This window comes from Aythya ferina (assembly GCF_964211825.1).
Source record: "Aythya ferina genome assembly, chromosome: 25".
Lineage (NCBI taxonomy): Eukaryota > Metazoa > Chordata > Aves > Anseriformes > Anatidae > Aythya > Aythya ferina.
This window is the reverse complement of record NC_140323.1, coordinates 695,623-717,099: the sequence shown is the minus strand read 5'-3', so window position 1 is coordinate 717,099 and position 21,477 is coordinate 695,623. Positions and strand designations below refer to the sequence as shown.

General features: G+C 49.0%; 1 protein-coding gene across 2 annotated transcripts; it reads right to left on the bottom strand.

Annotated features, from left to right (window-relative positions):
* Positions 1-9,751: 9,751 nt before the first annotated feature.
* Positions 9,752-21,387, bottom strand: DYRK3 (dual specificity tyrosine phosphorylation regulated kinase 3). 2 transcript variants are annotated; one of them, XM_084497628.1, is made up of 3 exons: positions 21,152-21,387; positions 20,270-20,385; positions 9,752-16,297 (listed from the first exon to the last, which is right to left on the bottom strand). In XM_084497628.1, the coding sequence occupies exons 1-3, from the start codon at positions 21,189-21,191 to the stop codon at positions 14,726-14,728; spliced, it is 1,728 nt and encodes a 575-aa protein (XP_084353754.1). In that variant the 5' UTR covers positions 21,192-21,387; the 3' UTR covers positions 9,752-14,725. The 2 variants fall into 2 exon arrangements, with proteins under 2 accessions (XP_084353754.1, XP_084353755.1); XM_084497629.1 differs by lacking the exon at positions 21,152-21,387 and adding an exon at positions 20,837-20,916.
* Between the last annotated feature and the right edge of the window lie 90 nt (positions 21,388-21,477).

The following is a 21,477-nucleotide window of genomic DNA, read 5'->3' as shown; positions in this document are numbered from 1 at the left end:
GCACCGGTAAGCCCGGGTTTGTTAGCACAGAACTCTGGGTTTTGGCACCCTGTCCCCCAGCTGCCCCCAGGGCGCAGGGGCCGTGCCCTGCAGGAGGAACCAGGCCCAGGAGGCACGGCCCCAGTGCCCAGCCCCCAGTCCCGGGCTGGTCCCAGCCTCGCCACCAGCACCAGCACGGACCAGGCAGAGCCCTGGGAGCGCCCAGAAGGTTCTGCCGGAGGGTCCCGGCCACATCCCGGCCAGAAACGGCCGTCCCCATCCACCCGTGCTGCTGTCAGCAGTTTTGCTGGTGTCACAAGGCCAGAAGGAGCCACGGACGCAGGACTTCCCTCTTCCCCTCGCAGCTGGAGGAAGGCGACAGCAAAAGTGAAACGACCCAAGGGACGCGGGAACGCCAGCCCCGTGGCACACGAAGCCCACGGCAGGTCCTCAGCAAGCAGCTGCCTCCCCAGGGAAGCTTTACGGGCTCTGGGTAAGGACCTGGGGCCCTGCCTGTACTCGGAGCATCCCTGCAAAAGGCGTCGAGCTCGGGGCTGTCTCGCCCTGCTCCCAGCACACTGCGGAGTATGCAGCAAGAGAAATTCCTCCTGGGAGCATGGGTTGGTGCAGGGATGTGCAGCGTCTCCCAGAATGTGACCCCGTGTCCTCCAGCCCGGTTATTGAGGGCTGGGGGTGTTATTTAAGCATTTCTTATGGCAGCAGCCCCAAGCCCGCGGTGCCTCAAGCTGCCGGCTTTGAGGGGTCTTCCCGGCTCTGCCTCAGCCCAGGCTCAGCATTTCAGGACAGGAACCCTGGAGCTGGGGCAGGAGGGGGCATTTCTGTGATTTTCCCTGTTGCACACAGTTGGGATCGGTGGCTGCCCGGGCCTCCCGTCACATCCCACGGGACAGGGAGGGCACCCAGCTCCCTGCGCCCGCAGCATCCACCTGGTGCATGGCAGAAGCCATCCCTGAAAATAAGAACTGGAAAAGTGTTAGCAATGTTTAGAAATGTCAAATAAATAAAAGTAATAAATAAATAAAAGTAAATAAAAATAAAAAATAAATGAAACAAAAAAATACAATAATAAAACCGTACCAAGAAAAAAATAAAAAATAAAATAAATAAATAAATTGAAAATAAGAATAAAAAATGTAAACCATAACAATTAAAAACCCAAAAATTAAGAAAAGAAGGGGGTCAGGGGGGCAGGGCCCCGCGGCTGTTGGCCGTGTCGCCACGAGGTGGCCCCCGGAGCCCGCAGAGCCGCGGGCGGGCGGTGCAGCCCCACGCGTGGGGGGGGCGCTTGGCCCCGGCGGGCCCGGAGCCGCCCAGGATACGAAACATGCATACATCAGCCTCTGATACGAAATATATACATATATATATATATACATATATTTATTTTTTTTCCCAAAAAACCTCCGTCCATCACTTGAGGTGCCCAGGGCTGCTGCGGATAACCCCGCGCAGGCACCAGGCATGGATTGGGGCACTGCCTGGTCTCCTCCGTCTCCAGCTGCCAGATTTCTGTGATTAAAACCATCCAAACAGACAGATGAAACAATGCAACAGCCTCCTAGGAGGCAATCAGCAACGGACTTGGTTATCAGAACGTCGCCGTAAGCTTAAAACCAACAGCTAGCTGGCATATTACAGAGTTTATCCGCCCAGAGCCACAGCTCTGCAGCAGCAGTGCCACCGGATCTGCTCAGCCCCTGCCTGGAGCCTGGCTGACAAACCTCGGCCACAAGAAAAGTGGTTGGATGCGAAGGGGAAGCGATTTTTCCATTTCCATCTCCATTTGGGAAAAAGCAACGGCCAGCAGCAGGCTCAGCCTCTATTCATGCAACACCAGTGGCTGATCTGCTAATGTGCTTTCCGTGGCTAGTAATAAACTAGATTATTATTTGATTATATCAGAGTTAGCAGGAAAAATAGACCTTGAAGATTAGGGTAATAATCATTAGCGCTGTGTGCGTCCTGTCCTTCTCCACGGGTAGATTTGCACGAGCACGGGGCTGCTGAAAAGCTTCAGAACTGGTAATACATTTAAATAATCCCGTACACTTCCAGGATAGGGGTAATTGAATTGAAAAGATATTGTTAATCCCCATTACAGCAATTAATGTCCTTGTTAAAGCAGCGGGAGGAGTGGCACAGGAGGCAGCACTGGGTGGCTTTGCATGCAGCGGGGGCTTGGTGCGGCCCCTGTGCTGCCGAGGGGATGCTCTGGGTGCAGGAGCTGCAGCCCCAACCATCCTGCCCTGCTCCCCGGGCTGCTTTACACCACGCCAGGAGCCTCGGCTCTGCCCCCAGCAGCTGCTCTGCTCCCCCGGGAAGCGGCTCAGGGCTTGGAAGTGATCCTCGGGCACGGCTCGCGTCGCTATTTATAAAGCGCCGTGGGATCCTGCAGATGAAAGGAGCTATTATAACCTGGATTTACGATCCAAAAAGTAGCCACAAGTTTTTCTCCACTTCATCTTCATCTGCTTTTGTCGAGACAAGTCAGAGCTGCGCCGAGACAGAGCCTCTCCCCTCACTCCGGAGCAGCGAGGGAGGTTTTTGGCTGCCAGCATCTGTCCCCTGCCAGGGATATTCCCCCCCTGGCAGCACCCTCCTGCTGCGGGCTGGGAGAAATGCCCCCTGGCACGCCGTGGGACGAGGCCAGCAGCTCCAGGGCTTGGCTTCCCCCGGCAGATTAGCACCCGGCTGGCCCCAGCGTTGCTCACATACCCCAGCGGGATGGCTCCACGAACCTGTCCTGCTGGATGTAGCTGACACACGGAGCCCTTAACTGCAAGAAAAGTCAGGGAAAACTGCTCAGAATTGCATCCCTCCGACTGATGGGTACCAGGATCGGGCCCCTGCTCGGGCAGCTGGCTGCTGCCGCCCCTGTGCATGGTGCTGGGGGGGACACAGCAGCCCCAGCCCCTCCAGGCATCAAAAATGCACAAAGGCCCCGCACTGACCCCTTAACTCTGCTTTTCTCAGCACTGAGCGATTTTCCACCTCCAGCTGGAAACTGCATCCTGATTCACTGCCCACAGGATGATGCCGAGGGTACTTCCTTCACTCCCCGTCACCCCAGCCGCTACTCAGAACTGGCAAGGAGCCATCCTCATTTTATGTCTCGCCCTCACCTCCGTATTTCTGAACACAAATTTATTTATTTTTTTCTGAGCAAACCTGCAGCAGCACCAGCACAGACAGGGGCCAGGACTTCAGATCAGCAACCTGACCAAGAGCCTCTGATCTTATCACTGTGTGTATTTTAACGGGCAGCTCTGGAGCAGAGGCAGGGAGCCCAGAGGCTTCTCTCCGAGGGAGCAATCTCTCGGCTGGACCTGCACAGCCTCAGCCCCTCGTCAGCAAGAGGTAGTGTTGGAGCAGGTGAGGTTTCAGGTCAGAAGTGCCCACGTGCTCTGTGCAGCACAGGGACCCCTCGTGCAGGCCCTGGTGACATTTCTGGCACAAGGACATCAGCCAGAACTGGAGAGGGATCAGCAGTCCCCAGCCTTGTCCCAGCCACGGCACACGGCAGCATCGCGAGGCTGGGCTGGGAGATTCACCTGCAGGAGAGGTCAAACACGTGGCATAAACTGGAAGGGATGGGGACACGGAAGGGTGTGAGGACAGAGGAAGGGTTGGAGGCTCCGGGCTGGGGCTTTAAGCCCTTGCTTTAAATAGGGCACCCCGGACACGCCACCTCCCACTGCACATCCATCTGCTGGCATCCACGCCTCACCCAAATCCCCGCGATCTGCCAGCAGACGGAGGCATTTGTGCGACGAGATTACGGAGATTAGCTCCCTTAGCATAAGCAGCTCCTGGGGCTGGCCCTAATCCAGGGGGACACACGCAGCCCGCATGCCACCGCCGGGCTGCCCCGGAGGACCCGCAGGGGCCCAGGAGGGAAATTTTCGCCAGGGTTTCTGTGCCAGGCCGGGCACCGCGTTCCAAAAGGGACTCTGCAAGGAATCCCAGCCTGTGCCAGCAGGATGGCCATGCTGCAGTGGCTTTTTCTGCCCCCACAGCTGCCTGCCAGCCCCCCGGTCACTGCAGCACAAGCGTGAGGTCCTCGGGGCCCTCGGTGTTTTTTAGCTCAGCCTCTGCTGCTGCTTTGGGCAGCAAACGGAGCCCGACCCCAGCTCAGGCTCTGCAGAAGGCGCTGGCTGCTGTGTGCTGCTTTTTTGGGGGGTCTCAGCCCTCAATTATAATGAGCTTTAGCCACACGTTGAAGGCTGAAACCTAGATGTGCCCCATGGATGTGGCAGCAGCAAACACCCAGAGGTTTCTGCACAAAGCTGGGTTCAGGACACCCTGCGCTCAGGAGCTTTGTGCCCCCACCACCCGCCTCCCCCCTGCAGGGAGCCCCTTACCAGGAGCAGGGCTCAGCCCTCGCCCCCCCACAGCAGCACAGCCCTGCTAGGAGGAAGGGCCGGGGCAATTAATGTCATTAACTCAGCAATCAGCAGCGAGGCCTCACCGAACCCCATGCGCCCAGGTGCAAGCAACGAGCGTTGCCTGCAGGGAAAAGGGGAGCAGGGAAAGGGAAGCGCAGTCCTGAAATGACAAAAAAAATCATGATCTAAACCCAAAAAGAGGAGGCTGAGAGAGGCCAGGACTGATGCCGAAGCACAAGGTGCAATCAGCTGGGAAGCTCGTTAGGCTGAGGGTCAGCACCCATGGGCTCAGCCGCGGGTGCCGGCGGCTGCAGGGTGCTGACGGGGCTTTATCGGTGTTGCTGTGCTCGGTGGAAAAACACTCGGGGCACCGAGCAACGGGCGAAAAGAGCCGGGGTCAGGCCGAGCAGCAGCTGCGGGGCCGTGCTGGAAGGCCTTTGCTCCCAAACTGCCGTATCCGCCCCGGCGTGCTGAAAGCAACAACAGCGATTGCATTGCAGCGGGCTGTGACCTGGCACGCGGCGCGAGCCAGAAATAAAACTGTTTATGTAGCAACTGAAAAAAAATAGCAACAGCAGCTAGGTGAGGCCTATCGATCTTGATTTATTTAGTTCTGGGGGCCAGGAGTGTTTGTTTGTTTGGGTGGGTTAGATTTGTTTGCGCTGTTGAGGTTTTGCTCGGTCCCGCCGTGCCGCTGGTGGCAGCGGGGATGCTCTCACGTGGGTCTGGGACTGCCCGGCCCCAGCAGCTTTTGGGATTGGGGCAGGAACACGAGCAGCACCTGCACACCAAGGTTTTGGATGCTGGTGTATGCTGGGGGATGCTGGATCCAGCACGGAGCTGGCAGGAGGCGGGTGCAGGCTCGAAGCCGGCTGTGTCCTGCAGTTCAGATGGCACCAATATTTCCTAGCAGTCGCCTTGCACTCGATCCCACAGCATTGCCATGGGGGAAGAGCTCTGCTAGCGAGATCCAGGACACCCCGTGGATCCCACGTTAAGGGGGGAGCCCACCTGCAGCTGGGCCCATCCAGAGCTCCCCTCGTGGCTCCTGGGGAGGCCGGGCCAGCTCCCCGCAGCGCTGCTGGACCCCGGAGTGAGACCAGGGCCTGGGACAGCTTTTGGTAGAGGCAGCGAGGGCTGACAGACTGCGGGAAGGACGCACGGGGCTCGGGCTGTTGTCTAATAGGAAAAAAAAATAAATAAATGAATCATCCAAGAGTATTTATAAAGCTTTGTGTCGTTCTGGTGCGTTTCCCATCACATGGGGATGTGTCGAAGGGTCACGCTTCGTCCTGCAAGTGCTAAAGGGAGGGCTGGAAATAATTATGGCAAGGCATGTGATCCCGCCAGCCTGGGAAAGAAAAGGAGAAGAGCTGACGGGGAGGTCTTGCCTCTTTTTTACCCGCTAGCCAGCTTGGTGCTTCTCCCCAAAGCCCTGCCGGGGTCTCACGCAGCAAGAAATCAGGTGAGGGAGGCAGAACACCCAGAGCAGCAGCAAGGACCCCTCACCAGGCCCTCGGGGGCTCAGCCCCACCAATTGTCGCTGCAAATCCAGCCTGAATCAGCACCAGCTGGCTGGAAAATGAAAGCCGGGCCCTTTGCCTCCCTGCTCCATCTCCCAAAATAACCAGAGGCTTCCCCCTGCTCACCCCAAACACCCGCCTGCCCTCAGCAGCCTGTGCCTTGTGGGGATGAATTAGGGGGCACTGCTGAAGATCACAGGGGGGTGAGCATCAGATGGGGCCTGAAATCACCGCCACTCGCTCCCGGGGCCGTGCAGCGCTGCAAAGGGGCAGAAACCGAACAGCCCCACTTTTTCCCATGCTTATCTGCCCCTGAAGGAGAAGTTAAGCACCTAAATCCTATCAGCTTGGAGGACAAGGCAGGCAGCACGCTTCTTGGGGCACGTACAGCTCCGGGAGGGCTCCCCGTGGTGTCTGGGCCCCGCAGCTGCCCCCAGCCCCGTTCCGTCCCGTGGCAGCACCCAGACCAAAGGTGCCAGTGGCTGGCTGAGCTCTGAGCTCTGCACGGGGCAGCAGCAATGAAGGGAATTGTGAGGGGATATACAGGGGATATACAGCTTATGCCTCAGAGATCCATTCTCATACCAAAAAAAAAAAAAAAAGACACTTTTTATTTATTTATTTATTTATTTTTAAATCCTCCCCTGCTTGCTGACACATTTATTTAGTGCTTAGGACTGAGAGCAGGAACCTCTGGTGGGAATCACTCGCGTGACCTTTCCTAGGTGATGACTTTACAGCTGGCTGCCCAGACTTCCAATATCACCTCGTTTCTGCCATCCATCACCAACGCCTTGCAGCTCCTGTCGCTCCCGAGCTTGGCGCTGCTCTCACCCCGTGTCGTGGCCGTGGCTGAATAGCAGAAATTGTCACCGTGCATGGCTGGGGCCGTGCCGGACGTGGGTGACCTCCAGCATCACCTGTCGGAGCCACAGAAGCACCGAGTGAAGTCTTTATTCCCTTCTCATCCTTCACCTGTGGCAGGATGGCCAGCGGGAGCTGCAGAAGCCCCAGCTGAGCAGGCAGGGCAGAAATCCTGTTTTTTTTCTGAGTCCTGCCCTGCCAGAGCTGCTTTCCCCTCCTCAAGGGCTGCCAGCCAGGGGGCACGCTGCTCTGCATCACCTCAGAGCTTTATTTCTCCTTTCTTTCATCCCCTTCTCTGCTCTGCTTAATGACTCTTAACCCTAACTGTGCTCTCTGTCTTCTAACCTATAACCCCCTTGCCCAGAAAACCAACTCTCCCCAATGCTCCCTCCTCCACCTGCAGAGCCCGATGCCAGTTTCCAGGCTCCCAAGAGGAGCACAAACCCTTACAAGGCTCCACACTTCGGCAGGAGGCCGGGACTGGCCCTTGGTCATCTTTAGAAAGCTTTTCTCAGCCATTAAGAATGGCCGGGCTTAATTCAGGCAGGCATCTCAGCCCTCCAGACAAAGCAAACAAACTGAAGCTCACGTAAGGGGCAGCTCGTTTAAACCCGCGTTGCCAGAGGAAATTCGGCCGTGGGCTCGTGCCGATGAGCCCATCTCCCTGCAATCCCACACCGAGCCCTCCTTCAGCTCCTTATAAGTTCAGCCTCCGCGGGTGCCTGGTGCCGAGTCCAGCCCCGCTCGTCCTTTGGGTCTGCACAAACACCGGGGGGACGGGGGTGGCACGGCAGGAAAACAGCTCGGGTACGTCAGGCACGCTTTGTTCAAGAAGGCACACGCATGTGAGGACAAGAAAAGTCTTCAGAGGAAAAGGGAGCTCTGGGCATCTGCGCATGTGGCTGTCCCGAAGTGTTTGTAAAGCGCTTCAGGCTGATCTGACAAGGGGAAGGAAAACAAACCCGGCGCTGCCTCCCATTCATTCATCTCCTGTGCTGCAAAGGGCTTCGTTTCTAAAAAGGATTAGATGAATCACACGGAGACTAGCACTAGCTTATTAGCTGATGCTTAAAGAAAACCTAATTATGGGCAAGATTCACCTCTGCAGTCCACACCACCCTGAGTCACAGACGAACCCCTCCTGCAAGCACCGTCTGTATGTGAGAGTCGGGAACCACCCCAGAGCTCTGGCAGGCTCCAGCTCCAGCTGCTGCTGTCATTGCTGCCACCTGCACCAGAGAGCTCGGTGCGGGGCTGCCAGGGGCTGCCAGGCAGCTCGTCCTCACCAGCACAGCAGGAGATGCAGCCCGGGACAGCCTGAGGAGTGTGAATGGTGCGGGTTGTTGCTGAGTGTTGGCAGATGTGGTGTGACAGCCCCAACACCTTGCGCCCCCCTGCACCCATGGTACGAGCAGAGCGCTCCCCTGGAAGGAGGTGTGCGGGATGCTGCCCTGCCATGAGTGCAGGTACCATCAGCAATTCATGCTGTCCCTGTCACCAGAAAGCATAGCCAGAATCTTTGCAATTCTGAGGCCACGTAGAATGGCTTTTTTTCCCCTAGGAACTTCTTGGCACTTCGCAGAAGCAGCAGGTCCCTTTGAAAGGTGCTGAGCAGAGCTCACAAATCTGCAGCTCCGGGGTAGCCGCTCACCAGGGAACAGTTCTGGCTTATGAGCATAAATTATTGGGTGGCTTCAGAAAACAAACAAAACCCCTCAGCCTGTATTTTTAAAACATGACTTTTAAAAATAAACAACTCCCTTGCTAGACTGCTGCAGCTGCTTCTAAAGAAAGTTGCACTGAATGCCTCGGCCGTGCAGGACGTTGTCCCCTCGCTTTGTAAGGGGGAGTTAGGGCCAGTGAACCGAAGGGAGTAGGGCAAAATGCGAGTAAATCTAGTAAATCCCCTCCTCTTCTGCCTGTCAAAATGATTCGAGAATCTCCTGGTTAATTTTTCCTTTAAGAAACCCATTAATTAATGATTGAATTGTGCAAAGGTGCTGATTTTACACCGGCGTTCCTCAGCATAAGGCAGACAGGCAGAAAGAGTTACCTGAGCGCAGCCCTGTGCTCGGTTCCCCATCCTCAGGTAGCGCACAGCAGGCTGTGTAACCCCGAAGAGCAGAAGCCATGAAGCACAGCACCTTGCTGTCCTGTGGCGAGATAAGGCTGCTCTTTTTCACGGGGTGCTGTGCCTGGGAAAATGCCACAAAATCCTAACAGAGGCTGAGCCCTGAAAACCAGCAATCGCAGCAGGCTGAGAAGCAACTGTGCCTACAGGCTACACGTATGGAAATCCATACTGCAAACAAATAAAATCAAAGATCACTGAACTGCCTGTACGTACATATTCTGTTACTGTTTCCAGGCTGTGATTTTTATTTATTTTTTAATCAAACATCTGACGTTCACCCACATTAAAACGAATAAGGAAAAAATTCACTCTGTTGCCTGCAAACTTTCTGCACGTAACTTACATCATTTAGTCGGATAGGTCATAGCTAGAGACCTTTTTATTGTGGGATGATTTCATCTCCAAACTATTCCAATATCCACTTGTGTACTGTAAGTTACCCATTTATAGGTTTCTAATAAAAGCAAATCTTCCTTAAGTGGCTATTACTGGATTTCTCCTTGCAGCCTAGGGATAAGCAGGATTCTGAGCTTTAAAAAGCTCTGCAGTGGACTAAATAAGAAAGTGACAAGCAGAGAATGCTATGGCAAAACTTTGGTAAGTTCTAATTATGGCCCTGTTAATGGGAAGAACGTCCGTCAGATCAGAGCGCTCATCACATTTAGCCCTGGCACGCTGAAATCATCTGCTCGCGCGGCCTGAAAATTCTCTGCTGATCTCTAGATGCCACAGAAGTTAGGATCTGGCAATACAAAGTAAGCCACACCACCTGGAAATAATCAAATATCTACGTGTATTCTGTATATATTAATCCAAGTATGTCTTTCAGGAATTTGCACAGTCTGTTGCTAAAGAAAATTATGCATTTATTTTCTTTTAAAAATGAACCAAAGTACAACTTTAGGAAATATCTGCCCATTACATTTAGATACATAGTTTGAGACTGACTTATTTCGAAAGTGTTCCTTCACAGAGAGAGCTATATTCACATGCACCTTAAGTGTTTTCTACATTTCCACCTTATTACATCTCTTCACAATATTTATAATAAAAAGGCTAACCTGCAAGTTCTTTAGACGTATTGACATTGAGTGTGAACATCTGCGATGTTTAAGAACCCCTGAATAGTCATTTGATTGCACCAAGACAGATGTAGGCTGGTAAAATGATAAGGCACAGTACTATGTATAGGGAACACGGGTTGTTCTTTCAGCACAGGCTTACTGACCTCCTTAGCCAGCCTGCAAGAACTGCGTTTGGGTTAAGTCACTGCACCCTCTGAGGGCAGCGACCATGTTCACCTATGCAAGACTGCTCTGACACCCCAAGGGTTTTACACGTGACAGTGGGAGTAAAAAGCTAAGATTTTAGTGGAGTTTTACAACACTCAAGGGCTCCTTTATGTGAAGGATGAAGTGTATACATTTCCCCAAACCCGTATCAAATTAAGAAAAAAAAAAAGTGAAGTGGTTTCTTTGTTATACTCTCAACATAAAACCATGATGTCCAGTTTTCAAAACTGCTGGGTACCCACAACTCCGAGTGCTCAAGGCATGAAAAAGTTGCAAGTTTTTCTATTAAGGAAAAGGGTTTTCAGTGTGGTTTGCTTTGAATCTCAGCTGGGTACCGCACAGAAGTACTGCAGACCTTCCCGTGTTATTTTGGCTCTTCCCTTCCACAACAGTATTAAACTTTGGCAGGCAGGGGATTTGTATCAATCATTTCAGCACAGATCTCTGGGTGCAGAATCAGCCTTTTGCTTGTGTGGCGAGGATTAGTAAGACATTGCTGAGATCATCATGTACATGTTCGGCAGCCAAAGCAGCTATCAGTATTAAAAAAAGAGAGAGAGCTGCAGTCTGCAGTGCATACCCCCTTAAAAAGGACCCTAGGTTTATTTCAGAGGTAGTTTAGAAGAGGATGACCATTGCAAAGAACCTCTATTAATAAATTCCTACCTTTAACAGCTTCTAACTGCATGGAAGTCCTCACAGGTCACAACTACTGTAAACAAGCTCAGACTGCGTCGCATGCCCACAAAACATGCCTTAAAACGTTCAGATTCGTTTGTTCTGAACTCCTACAGCTCCTACCCAAAATGGATGGATAAAAACCTCTGGCAAGGAGTACCTGGTGTACGCAGACAACCTCCGTGCTCAGATCCCTGGTGTGAAACAAGCTCCCACCAGGACAATCAGAGCTGTGCAGAACTGAACGCAGCCCGGTTTGGTGTGTGTAGTACCATGTTCCACAGTGAATACGTTACTGTCCCGCTGAGTTCACACTAAAACAAAGTTTCTCCTTGCAACTAGGACAGCCGTAGGATATTTGGACCCCAGTGTAAAAGCAACGTGTATCTGTCGGATGCGATGCCCATGCCTTGTCACTTGTTTCTATAAAATATTGCTAAAACAAACAGCTAAGATGCAAACAATAAACAGAGCATGTTACTCACGATACAGAGACTAACAACGTGTGCAGTCAAACAGGAAACATTGTAAAGAACAGTTTAAAACAAGTTTGGGTGACTTCATTAAGATTCTTAGAAATGTGATGTCTGTTACAAACTCAAGTAAATCGCATTTGTCTTGTGCTAACTTCCTAGAAGAGCATGATTCGGGTTCCAGTGGAACCTCACTAGTGCTGGCAGATTAACAGCCCTGCAAAACAAAGAGGTACCTCAGAAATCAGCGCTGCTGTTATTCTATTTAGACAAGTTTTGTATCAGTTTCATTCAACATCCTAACCACTATCACAAATGATTAAAATGATGAACTTTTAGTGATTTCAGACCTCCTTAGTGTTCGGCTTTCCAAGAATTCGTGAGAATTTGTGAAATCAGTGTGAATTTGAGACTCGACTGTATCTCAGTGATGACAGCCGCTGTGAGTGCACCCGCGGTTTCCAGCTGATGCTGTTGAGCAGCACAGCCTCTGCTCCGGCCCCATGGCTGCGTGCACCTCCTGTGCTAACTCACCAGGTGAAATGTCCCAGACACAAAATCCACCAGCTAACTTGACGGGCTCTCCTGCTTTGGCAATAGTGTGTCACACTTCCTTGAAATCATGTATTTTATAAAGAAAATGGGGGCTTAGTAAATGGAAACAAGCTCAAAATATCGTTAGCTGTATTCCCTGGGTGATGAAGAAACCCCTTTTCAATACAGCAAAAATCTTCTGAAGTTGCTTCTTGTTGCTTCTCATCTGCTATGGCTGTGCAGGCAAGAGCCCCAGATCAGCAAGACAGTCAGCTCAGCACTTGGCTTTGAACTACAGGAACAGTCCCAGGTAAGTGAGATTGATTCTTAGCCATACACAACTCAAAGAGCACCTTGTTTCATCAGGTCAAGATGAACACATTTTCTAGGTTAAAAAAAGCCATATTCTTGCCAAATAATTATTGTATTTGTAGTTTCAAAGCACAAGCTTTAAGTGAGAGCACTGTACGTATGCTAGGGGCTGTGACACTGGAAGTTACCTGCTAGTAACCAGATCTAATCATTCTGCACCTGGTATTTTAGAGATAAAAATGCCCCAGAACCAAGACACTACTCGCTACTTCTGGAGAAGGGCTATTTCACCTTCTCTTTGCACAGCTCCTAGCACACGAACACTCTCCTGCCTTCCTCCAGGTTCCAAACACCACCATCACTTTATAGTTTTTCTACATAAAGTGCTCTTTGTCTACGCTTCTTTCTTACCAACTTATTGCTCCTCACTCCCCACGTACATTTAAAAAAAAATATGTTGAAAATGCATATGGGAAAGGGCAGAGAAGGAAGAATAATATTTCTGGCTTTGAAAAAACCTGCCCCATTTCTAGAGATTCTGCTAAAATTGGTGGTCTATTCTACCACTTCCCTCCCTGTTTTCCTGATTCTCCATTCAAATAAAACTTCGCTAGGCTGAGCCAAATAAAAAATACCAGTCCTGCATTATTATGAAGTGAGCCATGAGCATTGCACACACACTGGTATTACTTGTAGCCGCACAGATAAAGGCTAGACTACGTTATTTTCATATTATTACTAAGCCTATTGCATTCATACTCGTAAAACAAAAGAACTTGGGAAAACTAAATGCGTGAGAAACAGTTTGAGCAGCAGCCCGGGAAAGTTTGGAGCTCTGGGTCTGTCTTTTGGCTTTTTCACAAAAGCCTCCATCCAGCATTTCCCAAGTGCTGTAATTAAAACAGAGCAGAAAATGCAGCCCCATCTTCTCAGAAGAAGGGTCTCGTATTGAACACGTGGTCACCTTATCTTAAAAATCACCCTGATAATTCCTTTGTTTGTATAATGAGAGTCTCCTTGTTTTAACAGCAGAAACCTGCTACGGAGAAACTCATTAAATTTAAAACCCTCTCTTCATAAAAGCTCTAAATTGTATTTAAAATTGTGTTCAGGCACCTGGCAAGAGATCAGATGCTTTTGTAAATGGACTCGGGCCATATGGCTCCAAGTACTAACAACCAGAACAAGTTGTGCTGTTGTCATTACAGGTCACACCACCATTTCATGTTCTTGGAAGATAAAGGAAATACAAGCTCATGCATCTCGAGCATGCAGAAACATCTCTCAAAGACCTGAAGGAATACGATTAGAAATAAAGCGATTCATCCCATGATGTACTTTGATTTGGATCCACCGATTTTTGCAACTTATCGGTTTTTCCTGATATTTTGTAGGTTACGGTGAGATCTCAGAGCACTCTTCCACTTAGGCCTGTCCCCCACGTTTTCTAGTTATAGTCCTGGGCCTTCAAATCTTTTCCTTATCTGACCAGGGCGGCATCTTTGCTTTTTTATTAAAAGAGCTCCACCTAATGCAATGGAATTCACTCTACACAACAAAGACATTTTTTAAATGATCAGAATCTCAAACGTGTAGAACAGACCCCAGATTCGATGGTTCCTTAAATTCAACATTTTTGTTTTGGAAACAACACAGGAAAAAAAAACACACACACACACACAAAATCCACACACACACACACCTGGCAGAACTGATTTTTTAAATCTGAACTCTAAAAAACATATAATTGATTCATTAGGCCTGAACACACTGGTCCACACTTGTGATGGACCAGTGCTGAATTTGAATTTCCTTGTCAGTTTTCCATAGGTTTTTAAGGGAGATAGCAAGTGCACAGAAATTGTTTTTATTTAGAGATATCCTGTGCTCTGTGCCATTTCCAAGGTCTTCTGAAAAAAAAAATGAAAATTTAAAATCAGACTACAAAATTTCAACACCAAACTCTCTTGGTGTTTATATCCCATGGTATTTTTAAAAATCTCAGGCAGAATAGGTAAGGGAAAAGCAGCACAGAGAAATCAAATTCTTCAAACGTAAGTTAGCCATTTGCAAGCAAGTTCTTAATGCATTATGTTAATGCACTTGTGCTTTTGACAACAGATGTGAAAACATTCCCCCAAATAAAAATAATTAATTTGGGGATTAACTGAAAATATGCATTTTAAATTATTTTCCCTTGCTGTCTTAAGCAAAATAATCTTCTAAACCGTCTTGATAAGAAAGTTTGATGTCTAAAACAGCATTATTAAATAGCACATCTGTCAAACTCATTTTACTCAGCAGAGGAGCTGACCTATCCAGAGCGGTATATGCACCATGTTGTGAGAGAAACAATTTGATCAAAGTTAGCCCTTTAAAAGTTTACATTTTGACTAAACTTTTTATATTCAAGATTCATCCTCTAATAAAAAGTAAAATCCATTAAAAACCTCTGCATTTAACTTCCTTACACGTTATTAACAAACGATTAAAATACAAGGTGTGTGTTCTGGAGCCACAGAGCCCGCTATTAGCTGACCAGCTTTGGCAGCACAGTACATAGAGGTATACTGCCGCTGGAGTCGGAGGTTAAATTCGCTCTCAGCTTGTTTGCTACCCCAACTACAGGAGGCAACTTAGAACCAATTCCCGTGAAGGAACTTGTGTAGCTCGATATCCGTTTACTGGAGGTTTTGTCAGTGCTGGGCGGTTTGGGTGTTCGTTTACAAATCCACGGGTGCCTTAGAGCCTGACTTGGAGTCATGCGCACCGAAGGATCCCAGCTGAGGCATTCTTTTAAGAACTCGATGAACAAGGGATCGTCGCAGCCTTTCAGTGCCGTCACCCAGTCCTTGTTCCCTGGAGCACCTCGTATTTTCCCCCTGCGCGAGCGACTCCCGTTCAGGGTCACTCTCCCATCTGCATGCGTAGTTACAGTGCAGTAGCGCGGGTGACCCTTGGAGTTGATGAAGTTCTTGGCTCGCTTGGATTGATCCAAAAGCTTCTGAGGGGGCATTCCCAGAAGTTCCATCATACAAGCCAGTTGGTCTCCCTCATCCTCTCCAGGAAAAAGAGGGTATCCAGTCAATAGCTCCACCAGAATACAGCCAAAACTCCACATATCTATGGGCATCCCATAGCGGCTTCCTAGGATTACCTCTGGTGCTCGATAAAATCGAGACTGAATGTACGTGTAGACTCTTTGGTGCTCAAAACAGCTGGACCCAAAATCTATGACCTTGATTCCGCTCCTCCCTTGCTGTTTCAGGAGGATATTTTCTGGCTTCAAGTCACAGTGTATGATTTTGTTCCTATAAAGAGCATCCAAGCACTGCAGTATCGAGTGAGCAAACTTGCGTACCAGCTGGATGCTGAAGCCCTGAAACTTATTTCTTTTAATCAGCTCATATAGGTTCATACTCAAGAGTTCAAAAGTCATACAGATGTGGTTCCGAAAGGTGAAGCTCTCCAGCATGTGAATAACATTCATGCTGCCATTTTTATCTTGCTTCTTCAGGTGCTCCAGAATCCGGATTTCTTCCGCTGCTTGCCGATGGAATCTCTTCTCATTGCGAACCATCTTTAAGGCTAAGTGTTGGTGGAGTTTGTGATCGTAGACTTTAGCAACTTGTCCAAAACTGCCCTTGCCAATGATTTTGAGCACTTCATACCTGTAAGCAAGGTGGTCGTGGGGCACATGAATGTAGCTGCCTTGGTCATCGTCGTAGCCTCCGTTGTTGGGACCACCAATTACTCCTTGCCTCTTTTTTGCAGCTGGACCCACAAAGTAAATTTCAGAGAAATTGAATATCTCTTGCTGCTCATAAGCAGATAATTGGTGTTTGTACTGTTTGACAGCTTGCTCTGGAGCTTGGGAAATGGCTTTGTGTGCTTTTGAGGAACTAACACCACCTTTAGAAGTGCTTAAGCTCTCTATACTCTTATCTTTTGCCAGGGAAGGAAGAGATCTTTCTGAACCAGTAATTCCTGCGGACTGCAGAGTACTGCTCCTTCTGTTACCAGAGTCCTCAAATAATTGCTCCACTTTGACCTGACTTCCAGTCAGAGGGTGATCCTTCATGGCAAGTTTGTTGCTACAAACCTACAGAGGGAGAAACAAAAAATCACCTTTACTTTATGGTTTAAAGCATGGACTAAGAAAGAAAGCAACATCACAAATAGAAACACCAGCATGTTTTGCATCTCCTTTAGATACAAAGAGCTCGATGTATTACCTAAGCTAACTCAAGCTACAGGAGTAATTACAGAAGGGAGCACAAAATGCAACTTACTGGAACAGGCACGTGCACAAACACGGTGTATTTTTAAGTCCCTACAGGGCGAACCCCAGAGCATCAAACACTCCAACAAGGACGCAGTACCTATCCCTACCAGTATGCACGTGGTCAGCAAACAGCTGGGGGAACGGCTATGTTTAGCTTTAAACGTGGGTGCAGCAAACACAACCGACAACAGATGCAATTTGCACCTGTCTGAGACACGCAACACGACAAGAACGTGCAGAGAAGTGTCAGGAATATTGCAAAGACAAGCGCGCCGGTGGAAGACAGAGACATGACAGCAAGTGACATAAGGCTGGTGTAACCAAGCTGAACACAGAAAAGGGATGACAGCAGGATGAGATAAAACACATAAATGATATAAATTTCATTTCTATCTATACATAAACGTTTGGTGGTGGCTTTTTTTCCTTCTTTCTTTTTTAACGAGGAAAAACACATCATATCCATACTTCCTTTGGAATCATGATAGCTAAATAATTACTACAAAAGAGACTTGGCAGCCCTCAATAATCAAGAATATCTTTTACTCCAACATCTTTGTCAGTAGCGTGTAACCACTGCCACACACTGTCACGTTAAAATATTTACATCTGAAATTAATGCATCGGAAACAGCACTTAAATGTGAGAAAAGCATTGTGAAATGTTTCAAGCTTGTCATTTTTACAAACTAGTAAGTGTCGAACTCCCTGGAGTTCAGTCCCTTATTTGCACAGCAGTTATTCCCCTTTCCTACCCGCTGATGCTCCTTGCTGACAGGCAGCAAGGAGGTGTTGTTTCATCCCATGCAACAAGGAAGAAGCTGTGACTAGTGTAGCAACATCTGTTTTCCATTCTGTCCTTTAATCTAAAAATAAAGGTTTGAGACACATGCCAAACCGAATCCCTGAAAACCAAAATAGCTACACAGGAATCAAACAAAAATATAAATAAACCTGCAGATCCACAGCCATAAAACCAAATTCCTTTTTAGTTACATAAAATCTAACATCTTAGCACAGTCTGTAAATAAGGGAAGTGAATGCTCCTGCCAAAGCCAGCTACATGTCTCTTAAGAGTCTATTTGTCAGTGCTGCCTTGAAGGGTTAGTTTTGCTCACGAGCCCAAAAAATGGGCATTTTCTGCAGAATTCAGTTGTAGCTCAGGGGTGGCTATGCCATCAGATCTATCCTACTAAGTTCCACTACTCGGAGTCCTATCAACCCCGAACCACAGCGTACGGTAAGAGACACGCCTTTCCAGAAACCCTGAAGTGGAAAAACAAAGCCCAGCCCTGGTAACTTCGGATAAACACCTTTTTCTCGGAGTCTGGCTGAACCTCTGAGATAAGAGCGGCGTATTTTCGGAGCCAGCTATTCAACGGAGCACACACAAACAGTAAGTTTACAAACAAACAGCAAACACAAAGGTGGAACGAGGTTCATGCTTCTTTGGTTCCTGAAGTTTCTGGGGACCCAGGGGGGAAGAAAGCCTGCCCTTCATCAGTAGGAGTCTTACTTTCACCTCTGAAATCAAAACTTCATGTTCTTACTACTTGGGTTTCAGTTGTGTGCACAACAGAAGCAGCTGTTGCCCAGCCTGGCTTCAGGAGAGGTGGCAGAACAGCTCTGCAGAGAGCCATCCTGGTGCAGAGCCGTCCCGGGGCAGCTTAGATCAGCAAGGCCCCTGCGGAGCAGCTTCCTGCAGTCACCTGGGTGAATTAAGCACCAGGACTTCAAAAGGCGTTACTGTACCGCACAGATGGAAGCTATTACATCAATTCCTTTCACTATCTGGTTGTGAAAAAATGGTGTTAACCGTCTGAATGTCATCAATTTTAGCAATGTGACCAGGCCTAGCAAACAATGTTGCATCCAAATACTCAAATACTTCCTATCCAGCAGCAACAGCAACTCCCCTAGTGCTGTTGTTTGGGGCAAACATTTTGTATTTTAAGTTCCTACTCAAACAAGGAATTCATGGTTACATTTCTCCTGAAACTGTTTCTTAGAGAAGGGGGCTTTGGATCTCAAACCTGACTCAACACCCATAAGCAGCAAGGACTGAAATTTCATTCTCAGGAGGCGACCAAAATCGTTTGCCACGTGACGGTGAGCCACAAATAGAGAGCAATCTCCAGCCCAGGAGAGCTACACCAAGTCAGATGACTTCTGGCTAACATCAGCTTTCTTTCAGCAGCTTTCTTCTACAAATCACAGGCCGCCCAGTTTTTGTTGTTGATAAAATATGCTATTAGAAGCCCAGAAATTGGACCGACAGCACAACTGGCACCACATTAAAGATTTTCACATCCTTCTCACTTAAAATGAAGTTTTATACGAAAACGGTTAACCCAGTTCCTACACAGTGGGGTTGTCAAAAGCTCATCAGTTATTTTCACAAACTGAATTGAACCCATCTATTCTCAAAGCAGAAACATTTATGCTCTCTTATATCACTACGATGAAAGGAATGGACAGCTGCGTATCTCAGAAGTTTGCAACTCTCACGTTACATTAAATCGTAATACAGAAATCTTGCAAAGAACGAAACTGAGTATCACTTAAATCCATACACTTCTCCATCAAAACTGAGCATCACAATCCCTGCACACTTCATCTCAGTTCCTGCTTGCAAGCTGCCACTAAGGTTGTATTTTTTGACGTGCTATCATGGCAAAACTAGGCATTTTGCAATCCTTAGTCTTGTCTTAAAAAGTTAACAGGCTTGATGGACAAAATATAGGTGGAGGATAAGATACACCATGGAAAAAAAACAGTCATGCAATTATATTTGCATTTAACCTGACAGTTCCAGTGCACTGGCTTCTGTTCAGTTATGAACAATTCTAGTTAAATTATGACTTAAGCCCTGCAGTTTAGGATTTCCCACATGCCCCCCACAAAACAATCCACTGCTCCTGAAACCTGTATGTTTCTGCTGCTCTCCCTCAGAATTGCTAAAAGAGGAAACGCAGACCGGCACTACTGAATTTGCTCAGTGAATGGCACAGACCAAATTCATTACTAATGTCTGTTACAACAAGTTTACACAAAGTGATGATTTTCAAATGCAGCTTATTTGGTGAAATGTCTGTTTTCACTTTCTAGAGGGTTGTGTTGTTTTTTTTTTTTTTTTCCTAAGCACAAGCTCCTTCACTTCTGCCAGAACTCAACAACAGCCAAAACACGGTTATGACACGTATAAAGGTCAGATCTCTGCACAGCTGAACACCACTACTACTGCTCAGTTGGAACAGTTTAAGAAAAGATCCCGTAACTCCACACCTGTTTAGGAAACACAGCTCCTGTAGAGAAACACGTTTACACCTTCAGTCCATAAAGACCTATTTTGCTAGCAAATGAAGTGGAAGATAATGCCAAAGCTTTCAGAGAAGGAAGACACTTCTGTAAGGCGTTTGGAAGACACACAACCCCCCACTGAAGTCCTGAAATTTTCATAAGTGAAACTGAAATGGAAATGTGCAAGAGTTGAAGCAAAAGGTGTAGGTTTACATACTTATCAGCATACCAGGTGGCAGAGCAGAACACTTCAACCCTTTGTAAAATAAATTTCTTAATTAAAATGAGAGCTAAGGATAATAATACTGGATTACTGATGCTGCCTAGCAAGTTTTACGTTCAACAAAATGCTGTACTGTTTTTATATTTAGTAAAAGCCACACTAAATAAGCTACTGAAAGGCTGCCACATCCCACTTGTCTCATTTACTCTCTATAGTCAGATACAATGCCACACCAAGCCTCCACGCAGGAGACTTTAAAATACTCACATTTGATCTTCCAAGGGAAGGAAGTCCTGAGGGGCTTTGTTCTTCATTTGTAGACTCTTGGTACCTGATCTGATCTATCCTCATATAGGAATCATATAATCCGTCTCCAAACCTGGCTGGAAATGTTCCATACACAAACCAGTCAGTCACAATGATTCGCACGGATAGAGACACACGATAAAAGCACACCTCATGTTTTAGTAAGACCTTCAGTTCTCTGTCAGCTGTTAAATAATCTTCAGAATTTAACTCTGATGTTTGGGCTGTACTTTAATACCTCAGAGTACACAGCTCTTTGGAAACCTGAATTTATGACGCTTTTAACTTAGAGCTTCTCTTTTTTCATCATTTTTTTGTACTGCAAACACACCCTTAAGAAACCTTAGCCAATGCACTCCCCCCCCCCCTTTTTTTTTCCCTTAAGCAGGATAATTAGCAGATTTGCTGCAAAAAGCAAAAATAAATAAATAAATAAATAAATAAATAAATAAATAAGAGGGTCGCGTTGGTTCGCCCAGCATCTGACAAACCCCGCTCAAGACCCTAAAACCGAACCGCTCAGCGCACCCGACATCGAACCCACGAGCTATCGCGATACCGCATCCCGTCAGCGCCCCTGTCGCGATACAGCCGACCGGCCCGGGCTCCCGGTCACGGCCCCGGGGGGGCTGAGGCAGCCCCGGGGGAGGCCGCCCGCCACCTCCAGCCCCCCCAGCAGTCCCCCGAGCGGGGCCCGCTCCCACCCCCGGCCCCGCCGTGAGGGCAGCGGCGTTGCCGCGCCCCGGGGCTCGGCAGAAGGGGAGCCCGGAGGCCGCATTGTTCCGCCGCCCCCCCCTTCCCAGCCCCCCAAACACCCCGGGGGGGTCCCCGCCGCCTCCTCACCTGCCCCGAGGGGCGCCTCCGGCTTCCTGCCCAGCAGCATGGTGGCGGCGGGGGGCGGCCCCCATCCCTCGGCCCGCCGCCGCCGCCGTCAGGCCCAGCGCTGCCGGGGCGGGCGGGCCGCGGCGGGGCCGCCCGTTGCCAGGGGAACCGAGCCCCCGGCCGCGCCTGCGCACTGGGGCCGGGGCGGGCGGGGCGCGGCGCTGCCCCCTCACGGTGGGGACGGGGCTGAGGAGCGGTCCCCGCCGATGAGGCGGCCGTTAACCGCCGTTATCCGCCGTTATCCGCTGTTTCCCTCACGGGCACGGCTCGTCCCCGCCGCACCGGCT

What these genes read in the sequence shown, in the direction of transcription:
- DYRK3 (XM_084497628.1), bottom strand. Translation starts at nt 21,191, where the DNA reads ATGCTGCTGGGCAGGAAGCCGGAGGCGCCCCTCGGGGCAG. An exon ending in GGAGGCGCCCCTCGGGGCAG is followed by an intron (nt 20,386 to 21,151) that starts GTGAGGAGGCGG and finishes GAACATTTCCAG; the next exon opens with CCAGGTTTGGAGACGGATTA. An exon ending in CTTCCCTTGGAAGATCAAAT is followed by an intron (nt 16,298 to 20,269) that starts GTGAGTATTTTA and finishes CTCCCTCTGTAG; the next exon opens with GTTTGTAGCAACAAACTTGC.